Source organism: Nomascus leucogenys, chromosome X, assembly GCF_006542625.1.
Source record: "Nomascus leucogenys isolate Asia chromosome X, Asia_NLE_v1, whole genome shotgun sequence".
NCBI classification, from domain to species: Eukaryota; Metazoa; Chordata; class Mammalia; order Primates; family Hylobatidae; genus Nomascus; species Nomascus leucogenys.
In genome coordinates this window covers 106,230,822-106,247,762 of record NC_044406.1, presented here as the reverse complement: position 1 = coordinate 106,247,762, position 16,941 = coordinate 106,230,822, and the positions used below count along the sequence as shown (strand labels likewise).

Genomic DNA, 16,941 nt, shown 5'->3' with positions numbered 1-16,941 from the left:
TCCTACAGAAAGGAGGGATTCCTTGTTTGCACCCTTGGAGAAGCTTCCCCCTTTTCTTTTTAAAATTTTATTTTATTTATTTATTTATTTATTTATTTATTTATTTATTTATTTTAGAGACCAGGTCTTGCTATGTTGTCCAGGCTGGCCTTGAACTCCTGGGCTCGAGCAATCCGCCTGCCTCAGCCTACCAGAGTGCTGGGATTACAGACGTGAGCCACCACTCCCGGGCACTTCCCCCTTTCAAGGCACAAATCTTCGTAGTGATGAGAGTTGAGAAGCAAAATCTTCCTTGGAACGTCTCCTTTGTCTGGGCCTATTCTTGGAGTTGAGATGGGAATACAGTCCCGCCGCTGTGGATTCTAATACATAGGGCCAAACTTTTCAATCCACAGTTGGTTAAATCCATGGGTGGGGGGACGACTAAGGGACTTGAGCGCATGTGGATTTTGATATGCATGGAGGGTCTGAAAACGTATTCGCCTGCAGATATGGAGAGCCAACTGTACACAACTAAGGTTAACTACATTATTGAAAGTAGCATTTAGGCTGGGCACGGTGGCTCACGCCTGTAATGTCAGCACTTTGGGAGGCCGAGGTGAGCGGATCACTTGAAGTCAGGAGGTTGCAGTGAGCCAAGATCATGCCATTGCACTCCAGACTGGGCTACAAGAGTGAAATTCCATCTCAAAAAAAAAGTAGCATTCATTCAGTTCTTTCCTTCCTTCCTTCCTTCCTTCCAATTCATCCATTTTTTATTAACCTTCAATCATATCTATTCTACCTGAAATGTGTCTCAAATCTATCCATTCTTCTCCAGTCCCACTGCCACTGCTCTACTTCAGCTCTCAGTGTTTCTCACCTGGACTTAGGCAATAACCTATCTAGACTCCATTGTCCTCAACCTCACTTCTCCAATCCCCCACCCACAATGAAGCCAGAGTTATTTTCCTAAAGCACAGCTTCGGTCATAGCTGCTCGGCTCAAAAACCTCCCGTGCGCCGGGCGCAAGCTTGGTGGCTCACGCCTGTAATCCCAGCACTTTGGGAGGCTGAGGCGGGCAGATCACCTAAGGTCAGGAGTTCGAGACCAGCTTGGCCAACATGGTGAAACCCCGTCTCTACTGAAAATGCACAAATGAGCCGGGCGTGGTGGTGGGCGCCTGTAATCCCAGCTACTTGAGAGGCTGAGGCATGAGAATCCCTCGAACCCAGGAGGCGGAGGTTGCAGTGAGCTGAGATCGAGCCATTGCACTTCAGCCTCGGCGACAAGAGCGAAACTCCATCTCACACACACCAAAAAAAAAAAAAAAAAGCAACCTCCAGTAGCTCCCCATTGCCTGCCAAACAAAATGAAAATGTTTCACTGTGTCATTTAAGACCTCCCACAATGGCCAGGCGTGGTGTAATCCCAGCACTTTGGGAGGCTGAGGCAGGAGGATCGCTTGAGCCCAGGAATTTAAGACTGCAGTGAGCTATGATGGTGCCACTCCAGGCTGGGCAACTCCTTGTGTCAAAAAAAAAAAAAAGTTTCATGTCACACTTTTCTCAACAAAATGCTCATATTCCCATCAAACTATAATTAGCACTATTCCCCATGTTTACACCATGCTTTTGATCCGGCTGTTGTCATTTCTTGAGAAGCTTCTATCACCTACTTGATAAATTCTGTTTTCCTTAAAACTACCACCTCCAAGAAGTCTTTCTGATCCCTCTTCCAACCAGATGTGACTTCACACCCTTTCCCTTTGAACACTGGTGGAACTTGTTTTCTGCCTGTCTTATGGCACTTGGGAACTCCCCGCATAGTACAGCCATAAGGAACTGTCTGCATTGTAGTCTCCATATTAAAAAATTTCTTTTCTTTTTTTCTTTTTTTTTTTTTGAAAAAGAGTCTCGCTCAGTCACCGAGGCTGGACTGCAATGGCACCATCTCAGTTCACTGCAACCTTCGCCTTCCAAGTTCAAACAATTCTCCCACCTCAGCTTCCCTGAGTAGCTGGGATTACAGGCGCCCACCACCACACGTGGCTAATTTTTGTATTTTTAGTAGGGACAGGGTTTCACCATGTTGGTCAGGCTGATCTTGAACTCCTGACCTCAAGTGATCTGCTCGCCTCGGCCTCCCAAAGTGCTGGGATTACAGGCATGAGCCACCGTGCCTGGCCAATATTAAAACATTTCTAACAGGGCTGACTTATCTGTAAGGCATAGTAAGCTCAATACCTAGGGCCCACAAAAAAAAATGTGTTCATTTCTTTTAATATTAGAAGAAAAAGGCCGGGCACAGTGGCTCATGCCTGTAATCCCAGCACTTTGGGAGGCCGAGGAGGGCGGATCACCTGAGGTGAGGAGTTCGAGACCAGCCTGACCAACATCGAGAAACCCAGTCTCTATTAAAAATACAAAATTAGCCCAGCGTGGTGGCGCATGCCTGTAATCCCAGCTACTCAGGAGGCTGAGGCGGGAGAATCGTTTGAACCTGGGAGGCGGAGATTGTGCTGAGATGAGATTGTGCCATTGCACACCAGCCTATGCAACAAGAGCAAAACTCTGTCTCAAAAAAAAGAAGAATATATGAATTTTAGGGTCATGATTATATTCATCTTTATACCAGTGCTGTCTTGAATTTTTTCGTATTTTGAAGGAGAAAGGGGCCTACAAAGGGAAGAGTGCCTAGGGCCCACAGAAGTCAAAATGCATCCCTGATTCCTGGCACAGGGCCTTGGATTTCACAGGTATTCAACAAATTCAATTCAACTGAACCTCCTTGGGCTGGCTCTCGGGGCACCAGAAGCTTCTGAATCAAAGAAGAGCCTGAATTAAGATGAAGGTTCACAGAAGGAAGGAATTGGGAGAGTCTAACAAATCCCAGTAATGTGGAGAGGGAGTACAGGAGACATCAAAAAGATTTCAGGCCCTCCTTTAAAAAAAATGTAGGCTGGCCTTTTGCCTCAGCTTATTTCACACTTGTACCCAATTGGCTGTTTCAGTCCAGAGAGGAGCACTGGACTCGAGATTCCTTGAGATCAGGAGCTGTGTATTCTTTCATGTATCATTATTCCTTTTTTCTGAGACAGGGTCTTACTCTGTCACCTAGGCTGGAGTGCAGTGGCACGATCATGTCTCATTGGAGCCTCAACCTCCCCAGGCTTAAGTGATCCTCCCGCCTCAGCCTCCCAAGTAGCTGAGACTATATACAGGCATGCACCACCACACCTGGCTAATTTTTGTATTTTTTGTAGAGATGAGGGTCTCCCTATATTGCCGAGGCTGGTCTCAAACTCCTGGGCTCAAGTGATCCACTGGCTTCGGCCTCCCAAAGTCATTATTCCTTCCTTTCTTTTTTTCGAGACAGAGTCTCTCTCTGTCTTCCAGGCTGGAGTGCAGTGACGTGATCTCGGCACATTGCAACCTCCGCCTCCTGAGTTCAAGCGATTCTCCTTCCTCAGCCTCCTGAGTAGCTGGGATTACAGGTGCTCACCACCATGCCCAGCTAATTTTTGTATTTTTAGCAGAGATCCAGGCTGGTCTTGAACTCCTGACCTCAGGTAATCCGCATGCCTCGGCCTCCCAAAGTGCTGGGATTATAGGCATGAGCCACCACGCCTGGCCCCAAAGTCATTACTCCTTTTAATGAAGGGGCCCAACAGTCAACCCCTTATGGCTCATTGGAGCATGCCTTTTTTGTGTGTGTGTGTGTTTTTGAGATGAAGTCTCGCTCTGTCACCCAGGCTTGAGTACAGCGGTGTTATCTCGGCTCACTGCAACCTCCGCCTCCTGGGTTCAAGTGATTCTTCTGCCTCAGCCTCCCGAGTAGCTGGGATTACAGGTGTGCACCACCACATTTGGCTAATTTTTGTATTTTTAGTAGAGACGGAGTTTCTGTGCTCGCTTCGGCAGCACATGTAGTAGAGATGGAGTTTCACCATGTTGGCCAGGCTGGTCTCAAACTCCTGACCGCAGATGATCCACCTGCCTCGGCCTTCCAAAGTGTTGGAATTACAGGCATGAGCCACCGCACCCAGCCAGAGCATGCCTTTTTTTTCAACTGTTCTATATATATATATATATATATATATATATTTTTTTTTTTTTTTTTTTTTTTTTTTTTTTTTGAGACAGAGTCTCGCTGTGTCGCCCAGGCTGGAGTGCAGTGGCGTAATCTCGGCTCACTGCAAGCTCCGCCTCCCGGGTTCACGCCATTCTCCTGCCTCAGCCTCCCGAGTAGCTGGGACTACAGGCGCCTGCCACTATGCCCGGCTAATTTTTTGTATTTTTAGTAGAGACGGGGTTTCACCATGGTCTCGATCTCCTGACCTCGTGATCCGCCCGCCTCGGCCTCCCAAAGTGCTGGGATTACAAGCATGAGCCACCGCGCCCGGCCTTCAACTGTTCTATATTACTCAATATACTTTTCTAGCCCTAACGTTTAATCTGTCACACAATCACAGACTTTGTAACATTGAATTGGTCGCTAGAGATAATCTAATGCAGCCCTTCATTTTGCAGATGAGGACACCAGGGCCTAGAAGTAGGTAGGGACAGTCTAACACAATAAACTGGGACTGGTACCCAGGACTCCTGAGCAGCCCGCTCAGTGCTTTCTCCACCCCACTAGAAGCCTCAGTTCTAAGAGTTTCTCCTTCTCAGCTTGGTTCTTAGTGGATTTTTCCCCCCTTTTGTGAATGAAGGCAGCCTTACACATGACATTAAATTTAACTTTTCATCAGCCGAATCTCCTCCCATTTTTATCCATGTGCAGGCAGCAGACTTTTATGTAGCAGCAGTGAGTGTGTTTTGTGATTTTTACATAATACTGCTTCATATACTCACTTCCAGGAAACAGTATCTCACTGTACTACTTGATCATGGATGGCTTAGCCAGCTACATACTACTGGACACTCAAAATCAACAGACACATAGAAGTATATGCACAAGGCAAAAAAACAATAAAAAAACAGTATATGCACAAAACTGTTATCCATGGTAAGTGACCTTTGGGGTAATAGAAATGGGTATTATGGGTAATTTCATTTTCTAATTTGTATCTTTTTGCTCACTGGGCATTTTTTATAGTGATGTCTTTTTTTATTATAAAAGTAATTTTAACTGTGTGAGGTGATGGGCATTCTCTGATTTTTCTTTTATAAGGAACCCATTTGTATATTCCTGTTGCCAGACTGTGTTCCTGAAGAGAATGAACCAACTTTGCCATTGGCAATGTGTAAGTGTTCCCTCCCCACAACTATACCATCCTATACCATCCTTCTTCTTCTTTTTTTTTTTTTTTTTTTTTTTTGACAGAGTCTCACTCTGTTGCCCAGGCTAGAGCGCAGTGGCGCGATCTCAGCTCACTGCAACCTCCGCCTCCCAGGTTCAAGTGATCCTCCCAAGCAGCTGGGATTACAGGCACACACCACCACACCCAATTAATTTTTTTGTATTTTTGTAGAGACAGGGTTTCACCATGTTGACCAGGCTGTTCTCAAACTCCAGACCTCAAGTGATCCGCCCGCCTCGGCCTCCCAAAGTGCTGGGATTACAGGCGTGAGCCACCGCGCCCAGCCTGTATCAGCCTTCTGATAGCAGGTTTAATTATTCGTATTCACTTTGTAGTACCTTAAAATCATTTGAATTTGTATTTTTAAATGATAATAAAAGTCTGCATTATTTTTGTCATCCAAGAGTACTTTTCCTGGGTCAGTAGAAGCTGGTGAGAAAAAACAAATAAGAAAAAAAAGTACTTTTCCTACTGTGGTGGAAAGAATATATCAGATAGAACTGGCTGGGTGCAGTGGCTCACACCGGGTGCAGTGGTCACTGCCAGTGGCTGGCAGTAATCCCAGCACTTTAGGAGGCCGAAGCAGGAGGACCACTTGAGGCCAGGAGATCAAGACCAGCCTGAGCAACAAAGTGAGACCTCATCTCTACAAAAAAATAAAAAATTTACTTGGCCATGGTGCTGTGTACCCATAGTCCTAGCTACTCAGGAGGCTGAGGCAGGAGGATCACTTGAGCCCAGGAGTTTGAGGCTGCAGTGAGCCGAGATTATGCCACTGCACTCCAGCTTGGGTGACAGAGCAAGACTCTGTCTCAATAAATAAATAAATAAATAAATAAATAAATAAATAAATAAATATTTTTTAAAAAGAATATATCAGGCCAGACACAGTGGCTCACGCTTGTAATCCCAGCACTTTGGGAGGCCGAGGCGGGCGGATCACGAGGTCAGAAGATTGAGACCATCCTGGCTAACATAGTGAAACCCTGTCTCTACTAAAAATACAAAATATTAGCCAGCACGGTGGCACACGCCTGTAGTCCCAGCTACTCGGGAGGCTGAGATAGGAGAATCACTTGAACGTAGGAGGCAGACGGTGCAGTGAGCCAAGATTGTGCCACTGCACTCCAGCCTGGGTGACAGAGTGAGACTCCGTCTCAAAAAAAAAAAAAAAAAAAAAAAAGAAAGAAATGCCAGGCATGTTGCATTAGTGGGGCTGGGAACAGGGCGATTTTACATCATGAGTTAATATAACATATTTAGCTTTTCAGTCATTTACTTTTTAATTGTCTGTATCCTCACAACAGCCCTACGAAATAGGTAAGACAAATCCTTTGACCTGGCTCTTCATCTGTGAAGAAATATGGTAATGCAATAATAAATCTGCTCATGTATTCAACACAGAGTTATTGAGCATCTGTGTACCTGACATTGCTAGGGGCTGGGAACAGAGCAGTCAAGAGAAATCTGCCCTCATTGACCATATAGTCTGGTGGTGGAAGACAGGCAGTAGGACAAGTAAATAGACTGTAGTAGGCAGAAAGAAGTGCGAAGGGAAAAATGAATCAGAGAAGTGGAGAGGGTTGTGATTTTAGATGAAGTGGCCAAGAAAAGCCTCAATGAGCAGGTGATATTTTTTAACAAAGATCTGAAGGGAGGTAAAGCAGTGAGCCATGGGTATATATCTTAGAGGAGAGGGTTCCAGGCAGAGGGAACAGCAAGAGCAGGGGTCCTGACAGGGGAACATGCCTGGCAGTCGAGGAACAGCAAGGAGGCAAGTGTGGCCGAGGGAAGAAGGTGAGAGGGGGGAAGGAGTGATGGGAGCTGAACCATAAGTTGGGAGGGGAAAAGGAACTCAGATCATATTGGGCCTTGTAGACCACTGTCAGGACTTACTTTTGCCTTTTACTCAGAATGACCAGTGGGATTTGCAAGGGAAATTTTTCCTACTTGCTATGTGTTCCATTCTAGTTTGATTCAGGAACCCTGAGTGCAGTAGGCAGGGGCCTTTGCCCAACCCCAAATGGAGATGTGCTCCACAGCAGGGAGGCTCAAGAATAACTTGCACCATTCATCTTCACTATGCTCGAGATACCCCTCCTAATGAGAACGGTGAGTGGTGTCCGCTGGAGCATAGAAGGCGTGGAGCCAGAAATCCCTGACTTTTCCTCCTTCACACCTGACCAGGCCTTCCTAAGGCCTGGGAAACTGCCCTGAGGGCTATAGGCTTTGAGGGGCTGGCCTGGGGAACAGAGACAGCTGGAACTTTTCCCAGGGGTAGGGGAGTTCTCCTCCACCAATTTCAACTGGTCTCTGTTCCATAGAAGCACAATGAGAAGGATTTCAAGCCATTTTCTCTTTTGAGACAGGGTCTCACTCTGTCACCGAGGCTGAGTGCAGTGGCGCAATCACAGCTTACTGCAGCCTCGACCTCCTGGGCTCAAGTGATCCTCCCACCTCAGCCTCCTGAGTAGCTGGAACTATACGTGCATACCACCACGCCCGGCTAATTATTATTATTATTTTTTTGAGACAGAGTCTTGCTCTGTCGCCCAGGATGGAGAGTGCAGTGGTGTAATCTCAGCTCACTGCAACCTCCGCCTCCTGGGTTCAAGTGATTCTTCTGCCTCAGCCTCCTGAGTAGCTGGGATTACAGGCGCCCAGCACCATGCCTGGCTAATTTTTGTATTTTTAATAGAGACGGGGTTTCACCATATTGGCCAGGCTGGACTCGAACTCCTGACCTTGTGATCCGCCCACGTCGGCCTCCAAAAGTGCTGGGCTTACAGACGTGAGCCACTACGCCCGGCCTAATTTTTTAGTTTTATAGAGATGGGGTCCCACTGTGTTGCCCAGGCTGTCTCAAACTCTTAGGCTCAAATGATTGATTCTCCTGTTTTGGTCTTCCAAAGTGCTAGGATTACAGACATGAACCACTGCACCTGGACCAAGCCATTCTCCTTTATTCACTCACCAGTTACGCAAAGTAATCCAGGGCCTTCTCAGCAAAGCTGCCACACGAAGAAGTCAGAGTCAGACACAGGCAGAAAAACAAAGGAATTCATGGGATTGTACATCTTACTATGCAGGCAATATATTCCAAAGCCAAATCAAAAAGTCTTTTGATCCATCTGCATCCCCTCTGTTAACAGGAGCATTCTAAAGTTGGTGGTGGAGGCTGGGTGCAATGGCTCACACCTGTAATCCCAGCACTTTGGGAGGCCAAGGCAGGAGGATCCCTTGAGGCCAGGAGTTCGAGGCCAGCCTGAGCAACATAGCAAGACCCTGTCTCTACAAAAAAAAATTAAAAATTAGCCAGGTGTGGTGACACACGCCTGTCTACTTGGAAGGCTGAGGTGGGAAGATTGCTTGAGCCCAGGAGTTCAAAGCTGCAGGGAGCTAGGATCGGGCCCCTGCACTGCAGCCTCGGTGACAGAGTGGGACCCTGTCTCTAAAAAAAAAAATAAAATAATGGTGGTGGAGAATTCCTGTTTTGGAGGAGCATTTCCCTCCTTAGGCCACTAGGCCCCCATTTAATGCACCAGCATGGACAAATTGCTTAAGTAGGAAGAGCAGATTTTCCCAGGAAAATGTAAGGTTAGAATGATACAGACACAGGGAAAATGATTGTGACTGTGTATTTCACCTTCAAAGACTATCCCACCTTGATTTTGGAACTGAGATGGAGACGATGTTTACTTATTCTAGTCAGCCCCCTTTGATGCCATCTCCTAGTTTTTCCAGACTTCAGACTTTTGATGTGCTGAGAGTCTCCTTATTGTTCTTCACACCGGTGTACCGTGCTGGAGTGGCCGGCCTGACTTACCGAAAAATATTCGTCAATTTGTTTACGACCCTTTTCCACAGTGAATTCACCGTGAGTCATCCACTTGATGTTTTTCACACGGTTTCGCTCCTCTGCAAAAAAAAGGTGTGAATTCGTTAGTTGCCAGGTAATGTGGTGCTTTATAATGAGACAATTATTTAGGCATCCAAACAAACAGGATTACTACCTTCCACAATCTTAACAGCATAATTGATGACATCCTGAACCAGAGCTAGAGCTACTTGAGTGAATTCATCCTCGTAGTTCTTGTCTTGTGTATTCGGCATTGTTTGGCTTGCGGCTTTGTTACCCTCATCCATTGCTTTCTGGCTTGTTGAATTTTGAGTCTCACCCATTTTCTTTTTCCTGGGGAAAAAAAGAAGTTACTGCGTGCCTGTGTGTGTACACACATGTGAACGCACTCATATAAGTACAGATCATCTCTTGAAGAATCAAGAGACAGGAAGCAGTTATTGCCTCTAGGGAGAGGATTAGGGGTTTAAGGGTAGGAGTCAGACCTGTGCCTGGCTGCTGATATCTACTTTTCCTGAAAACCAAGGATTTTCCCATTCTCAAAACCATAAGGTGGCTCACGCCTGTAATCCCAGCACTTTGAGAGCCCGAGGCAGGTGGATCACCTGAGGTCAGGAGTTCAAGACCAGCCTGACCAACATGGTGAAACCCCGTCTCTACTAAAAATACAAAATTAGTCGGGCATGGTGGCAGGTGCCTGTAATCCCAGCTACACAGGAGGCTGAGGCAGGAGAATTGCTTGAACCTGGGAGGTGGAGGTTGCAGTGAGCCGAGATCGTGCCATTGCACTCCAGCCTGGGCAACAAGAGCAAAACTCCATCTCAAAAACAAAACAAAAAACAAAAAAACACCACAATAACTTAAATCAAAATGTAGTAGAAAAATAGTAGCACTTCTTTGGAGTGCCTAGCAATATTGATTCCAAGTTGAATCTTTGATAAGAAACCCAATCCCTGGTAGGAGCAACTGAGGGCACCTGGCTCTTTTAAAATGATGTTAAAATGAAGTGGGTGTGGTGGCATGTGCCTGTAATCTCGGCTATTCAGGAGGCTGCAGCAGGGGGATAGTTTGAGGCCATGAGTTTGAAACCAGCCTGGGCAACATAGTGAGATCTCCCCACTCCCCAACCCGTCTTAACTTTTAAAAAGAAATATAAAGGCCCAGCGGGGTGGCTCACGCCTGTAATCCCAGCACTTTGGGAGCCCAAGGCGGGCAGATCACGAGGTCAGGAGTTGAAGACCACTCTGGCCAACATGGTGAAACCCCGTCTCTACTAAAAATACAAAAATTAGCTGGGCGTGGTGGCTCATGCCTGTAATCCCAGCTACACAGGAGGCTGAGGCAGGAGAATTGCTTGAACTGGGACCCAGGAGGCAGAGGTTGCAGTGAGCTGAGATCGCACCACTGCACTCCAGCCTGGGCTACAGAGGGAGACTACATCTCAAAAAAAAAAAAAAAAGTATAAAGATAGTGTTTTGTTTTTTGTTTGTTTGTTTGTTTGTTTAAGTCAGAGTTTTGCTCTTGTTGTCCAGGCTGGAGAGCAATGGTGCTATCTAGGCTCACCACAACCTCTGCCTCCCGGGAGAATCTGGGTTCAAGTGATTCTCCTGCCTCAGCCTCTCGAGTAGCTGGGATTGGAGGCATGCGCCACCATTCCCGGCTAATTTTGTGTTTTCAGTAGAGATGGGGTTTCTCCATGTTGGCCAGGCTGGTCTTGAACTCTTGACCTCAGGTGATCCACCCGCCTCGGCCTCCCAAAGTGTTGGGATTACAGGTGTGAACCAGTGCGCCGGCTAAGATAGTGGTTTTTTTTTTTTTTTTTTTTTTTTTGAGACAAAGTTTCGTTCTGTCACCCAGGCTGGAGTGCAATGGCACAATCTTGGCTCACTGCAACGTCCGCCTCCCGGGTTCAAGTGATTCTCCTGTCTCAGCCTCCCGAGTAGCTGGGACTACAGGCGTGTGCCACCATGCCTGGCTAATTTTTTGTAGTTTTAGTAGAGACGGGGTTTCACCATGTTGGCCAGGCTGGTCTCGAACTCCTGACCTCCAGTGATCCACCCACTTTGGCCTCCCAAAGTGCTGGGATTACAGGTGTGAGCCACCACACCTGGCCTATAAAGATAGTGTTAAAATGAGTAGAGGCATTACAGCAGAGGAATATTGGTTTCATAGTTCTCTCTCTTGGGTTTTCCCAGTACAGTATACAATTATATCATCTCCAATAAACTATCACTTTTATCATCTTTTTCCAGGAGTATATATCTCTTATGAGTATTAGCTTTGGTTAATACTTCCAGGAAAATGTAAAATGAAAGTGGAAATAATGAGCATCCTCCTATTGTGTCTGACTTTCCTGGCCTTGCTTTCTGGTGTTACACCATTAATATGATGCTGGTTTATGGTTTGAGATGTATCACATCAAGAAAACATTTGTCTGTTCCTTTTCTAGTAAGATTTTTATCATAAATGATAGCTATAATCTTCCAGATGCCTTTAACATGTATCGACAATGTGAAAATTTGTGTTACTAGGGCTGTAAACATGGCTCCATCACAGAGCTAGAAGTCTTTGCTCGTTTTCAATTTTTTTTACATCTTTTCCCTTGAGTCTTAAATCCTTTCTTTTCTTGCTACTGTTTAAGTCCCTTTGCTTATGAAAAATTGCTTACTTCCAGCACAACTTTAAATTCCTTACAGGCGGCCGGGTGCAGTGGTTTAGGCCTGTAATCCCAGCACTTTGGGAGGCCAAAGTGGGAGGATCGCTTAAGTGCAGGAGATTGAGATCAGCCTGGACAACATAGCAAGGCCCCATCTCTAAAAAAGTTTAAAAAATTAGGCAGGCATGGTGATGTGTGCCTGTAATCCCAGCTTTCTACTCACAAGGCTGATGTGGGAGGATCACTTGAGCCTGGGAGGTCGAGGCTGCAGAGAGCCGTGATCTCACCACTGTACTCCAGTCTGGGTGACAAAGCGAGACCGTCTCAGAAAAAATAAAAAATATGGCCAGGCACGGTGGCACACGCCTGTGATCCCAGCAATTTGGGAGGCCAAGGCAGGTAGATCACCTGAGGTGAGGAGTTTGAGACCAGCCTGGCCAACATGGAGAAACGCCATCTCTACTAAAAATACAAAAATTGGCCTGGGCCAGGTTTGGTGGCTCACGCCTGTAATCCCAGCACTTTGGGAGGCCGAGGCGGGTGGATCACCTGAGGTCAGTAGTTCAAGACCAGCCTGGCCAACAAGGCAAAACCCCGTTTCTACTAAAAATACAAAAATTAGCCAGGTGTGGTGGCACGTGCCTATAATCCCAGCTACTCGGGAGGCTGAGGCAGGAGAATCGCTTGAATCCGGGAGGCGGAGGTTGCGGTGAGCCCAGATCACGCCATTGCACTCCAGCCTGGGCAATGAGAGCGAGACTCCATCTCAAAAAAAACAACAAAAAAAAAGTTGGCCTGGCATGGTGGCCAGCGCCTGTAATCCCAGCTACTCAGGAGGCTGAGGCATGAGAATTGCTTGAACCCGGGAGGCAGAGGTTGCAGTGAGCCGAGATCGTGTCACTGCACTCCAGCCTGGTGACAGAGCAAGGCTGTCTCAAAAAATAAAAAATAAGTATGTTGCAAGCAATCCTTCCATTGGGTGGAAGGGCTACATGAAAGTGGGTATCTCTCTCCAAATGGAGCTATTTTTCTATAAATAACAGCTCCCAATTTGGGGGTGTTTAATGTGCTATGTTTCATTTAACTGTCATCACAGCCCTATGAAAGAGTGCACTGGGCACCTTCCATTTGCCTTTCCAAATCCACTGTCCTTGCATCTCCTCCTGCTTCCTGCCCTGGAAAACTAACCTGACTGCACCCATAAATGGTGCCCTCTGGCTTCTAGGGGGTTCCACACAATAAGGAGATCAGGAAGTCAAAATATATGTCACTGGTGGTTTTTCCCCTGTGAGTTGGCTGATGGCTGGCTGCATGAAGTCCCCAGCGTCTTTCAGGGCAGTGCTCTCCCAGCTTCTCAGGGTGGTAAGGGTAAGCATTCTCTCCCCTCAACGTTTTAGGCCCACTGTTACTAGCCCCGGGGAGCTGCACCTTCCTCTGTTGCCCTGCACTCTGGCCACACCTTTGTAAATATTCCCTTACTTAACCCTTCTACAGCTATCCTCATTTTAATATGCCAACAGTTTCCTACAGGAACCCTGAGTCACAGACAGAGGGCCTGTTGCTGCCATGTGAAAATGAGGAAACTGAGCTGTACACCCACAGTGTCTGGCTCCACAGCCCGTGCTCTCAACTGTGCTGCTCTTCTCTTTCCAAGATTCAGAAAGAGCGGTAGGGCCCTATTCTCACATTTTCTCTTTCTTACTTTTTTTTTTTTTTGAGACAGAGTCTTGCTCTGTCACCCAGGCTGGAGGGCAGTGGCGCGATCTCAGCTCACTGCAACCTCCGCCTCCCGGGTTCAAGCCATTCTGTGCCTCAGCCTCCCGAGTAGCTGGGATTACAGGCACCTGCCACCACGCCCAGCTAATTTTTGTATTTTTACTAGAGACGGGGTTTCACCATCTCGGCCAGGCTGGTCTTGAACTCCTGACCTCCTGAGTCACCCGACTCAGTCTCCCAAAGTGCTGGGATTACAGGTGTGAGCCATCGCGCCTGGCCTTATTCTCACATTTTCATCTAGAGTCCAGTGACCACTGTCTCTCTGGGAGCCTCTTTCACAAAAGGCAACTCTTTTTTTTTTTTTTTTTTTTTTTTTCGAGACGGAGTTTTCACTCTTGTTGCCCAGGCCGGAGTGCAATGGCGAAATCTCGGCTCACTGCAACCTCTGCCTCCCGGGTTCAAGCGATTCTCCTGCCTCAGCCTCCCAAGTAGCTGGGATTACAGGTGTCTGCCACCATGCCTGGCTAGTTTTTGTTATTTTTAGTAGACAAGGGGTTTCACCATGTTGGCCAGGCTGGTCTTGAACTCCTGACCTCAGGTGATACGCCTGCCTTGGACTCCCAAAGTGCTGGGATTACAGGTGTGAGCCATCACGCCCGGACAAAGGGCAACTCTCTGTTTCCTTTCTTGACATCATCATTGATCCCAGGGGGTAGTAGATACTGCAAAAGGCAACCTGGCTCCGATGGCCATCAGTTCAAGAATGACTGGGACAGCCTTTGAACATCCCTGAAATAATGTTGGCCATTGTTCATTTTAGCTTTTTTTTTCCTTTTTTTTCTCTTGAGATAAGGTCTTGTTCTGTTACCCGGGCTGGAGTGCAGTGGTGCAATCACAGCTAGCTGCAGCCTCAACTTCCTGGGCTCCAGTGATCCTCCCACCTCAGCCTCCTGAGTAGTTGGGCCTAAAGGCCTATACCACCACAGCTGGCTATTTTTTTTTTCTTTTGAGACAGAGTCTCACTCTGTCACCCAGGCTGGAGTGCGGTGGCACAATCTCGGCTCACTGCAACCTCTGCCTCCTGGGTTCAAGCGATTCTCCTCTCTCAGCCTCCTGAGTAGCTGGGATTACAGGTGTGTAAATGCAAAATACAAAAGTATTGTAAATACAAAAATATGCCCAGCTAATTTTTGTATTTTTAATAGAGACAGGGTTTTACCATGTTGGCCAGGCTGGTCTTGAACCCCTGACCTCGGGTGATCTGCCCACCTCGGCCTCCCAAAATGCTGGGATTACAGGCATGAGCCACTGTGTCCTGCCTACACCAGGCTATTTATTTTATAGGTCTCAGTATGTTGCCCAGACTGATGTTAGCATTTTTAAGCCCAGTTTGCCTCTGCCCCAGTTCCTTGTTGCTGCAGCTGGAGGTAGACAGGATCATCTGCCGGAGCACACAGAGCATTTCCAGGCTGCCCACTCCAGAGCAGCCAGAGGCTAAAGGGTGGTCAGTGAGAAGCCTAAAGGCCCTTAACACTAGAGAACTGGCTCTCCCTAGCCCTTACTTAGACCATGCCAATTTGGCCAGAGCAACCTGCTCTAAATTCTGTAGTTAAAGACAACTGTACAAAGGTTTTTGGGTAAATTGGTAATTTCAGTAGACTTTGGTGAGGTAGCCATATATCAACTTGATCCTTTAGAAAATTGTCCATTTGGGCCGGGCACAGTGGCTCACGCCTATAATCCCAGCACTTTGGGAGGCCAAGGCAGGCGGATCACCTGAGGTCGGGAGTTCGAGACCAGCCTGACCAACATGGAGAAACCCCGTCTCTACTAAAAATACAAAAAATTAGCCGGGCATGGCTAGGCACAGTGGCTGACACCTGTAATCCCAGCACTTTGGGAGGCCAAGGCGGGCGGATCACGAGGTCAGGAGATCGAGACCATCCTGGCTAACACAGTGAAACCCCGTCTCTATTAAAAATACAAAAAATTAGCCAGGCGTGGTGGTGGGTGCCTGTAGTCCTAGCTACTTGGGAGGCTGAGGCAGGAGAATGGCGTGAACCCAGGAGGCAGAGTTTGCAGTGAGCCAAGATCTCACCACTGCACTCCAGCCTGGGCAACAGAGTGCAACTCCACCTCAAAAAAGGAAAGAAAGAGAGAAAGAAGGAAAGAAAGAAAGAAAATTTTCCATTTGGGGCCAGGTGCGGTGGCTCACACCTGTAATGCCAGCACTTTGGAAGGCCAGTGTGGGAGGATTACCTGAGGTCAGGAGTTCAAAACTAGCCTGGCCAACATGGCAAAACCCCGTCTCTACTAAAAATACAAAAATTAGCCAGGCATGGTGGTGCATGCCTGTAGTCCCAGCTACTCGGGAGGCTGAGGCAGGAGAATCACTTGAAACCAGAGGCAGAGGTTGCAGTGAGCCTTGATCGTGCTGCACTCCAGCCTGGGCGACAGAGCGAGACTCTGTCTCAAAAAAAAAAAAAAGAAAAGAAAAGAAAGTTGCCCATTTGGTAACTTGGACATTCAGTAACTTTGCTTTCAGCAAATTTCCTATTGATAAATTGATGAGAAGTCAAATCTGTGACCTCCAACACGAAGCACATGGGGTGTGTGCTTTATGCATGGAAGGACCTCCTTAAGACTTTCCCTGGGGAGCCCGTGCTCCAACAGGAGAGGGAAGATGGGGAGCAGTGCCCAGGAAGAAGCTCAGTTTTTACCCTCACACGTCTGTGGGCACACACCATTCTTAAGCCTCCCTCCCACTGGCATCTCCTAGTTATTTTTCTTCCCTTCCCTCCCCTCCTCTCCCGTCCCCTCCACTCCCCTCCCCTCCCTCTCCCTCTCCCTTCTCCTCCCCTTCTCAGAGTCCAGATAAGCAGGGTGGGTGGGAAGAGATGGGGGGAATGGTAACGTTTGGGGTCTGGGTGATGAATAGGGAGAACCACTGCAAGTCCTTTCTGTGGACTCCCCCACCCCGGAGAATCCCCAGTACCGGAGTGAGCAGATCCTCTTTGCTTGGAACGGGAGCAGTGGTAGGTGGCTGGGGATGTCTCAGGATTCTCTCAGTAGCTTCTCTCAGATTGCCAGATGGAATGTTTGCGAGTGCTGCCAAGGAAACAACAATTTCAACCAATGGGAAGCATAGCCTACATGTTTCTGACTGCTTATGTTAATAACAGAGGGTAAGATGGGAGGGGGTGAGGGAAGGAGGGGAGAGCCAATCACAGCAACTCTCTGACCGCAATAATAGGACCAAACTGTAGTAGGTATACCTAGCTTCTCTTCAGCCGAAGATGAGCTTACAGGGCCATGCCAGGAAGAACAGTGGTGATAAGCCTCACAGCTAGTATGTATTGGGCATCCCTATGATATGCCAGTCACTGTGTTAAGCCTTCAGTGTCTGAAGTCATTTACTCCTCACAA

General features: G+C 47.4%; 1 protein-coding gene across 2 annotated transcripts in view; it reads right to left on the bottom strand.

Moving 5' to 3' along the window:
* AKAP14 (A-kinase anchoring protein 14) overlaps positions 1 to 16,941 on the bottom strand; it is a 24,451-nt gene extending 7,510 nt beyond the window's left edge. Inside the window, exons 1-4 of one of the 2 annotated variants that reach the window (XM_003262265.3) lie at positions 16,791 to 16,941; positions 16,511 to 16,623; positions 9,298 to 9,476; positions 9,111 to 9,202 (exon numbers count right to left, since the gene is read on the bottom strand). In XM_003262265.3, the coding sequence (XP_003262313.1) occupies positions 9,111 to 9,202; positions 9,298 to 9,466 (261 nt within the window). In that variant the 5' untranslated portion in view covers positions 9,467 to 9,476; positions 16,511 to 16,623; positions 16,791 to 16,941. The remainder of the gene's footprint in view (positions 1 to 9,110; positions 9,203 to 9,297; positions 9,477 to 16,510; positions 16,624 to 16,790) is intronic. The other variant, XM_004092507.2, reaches the window with a different exon arrangement.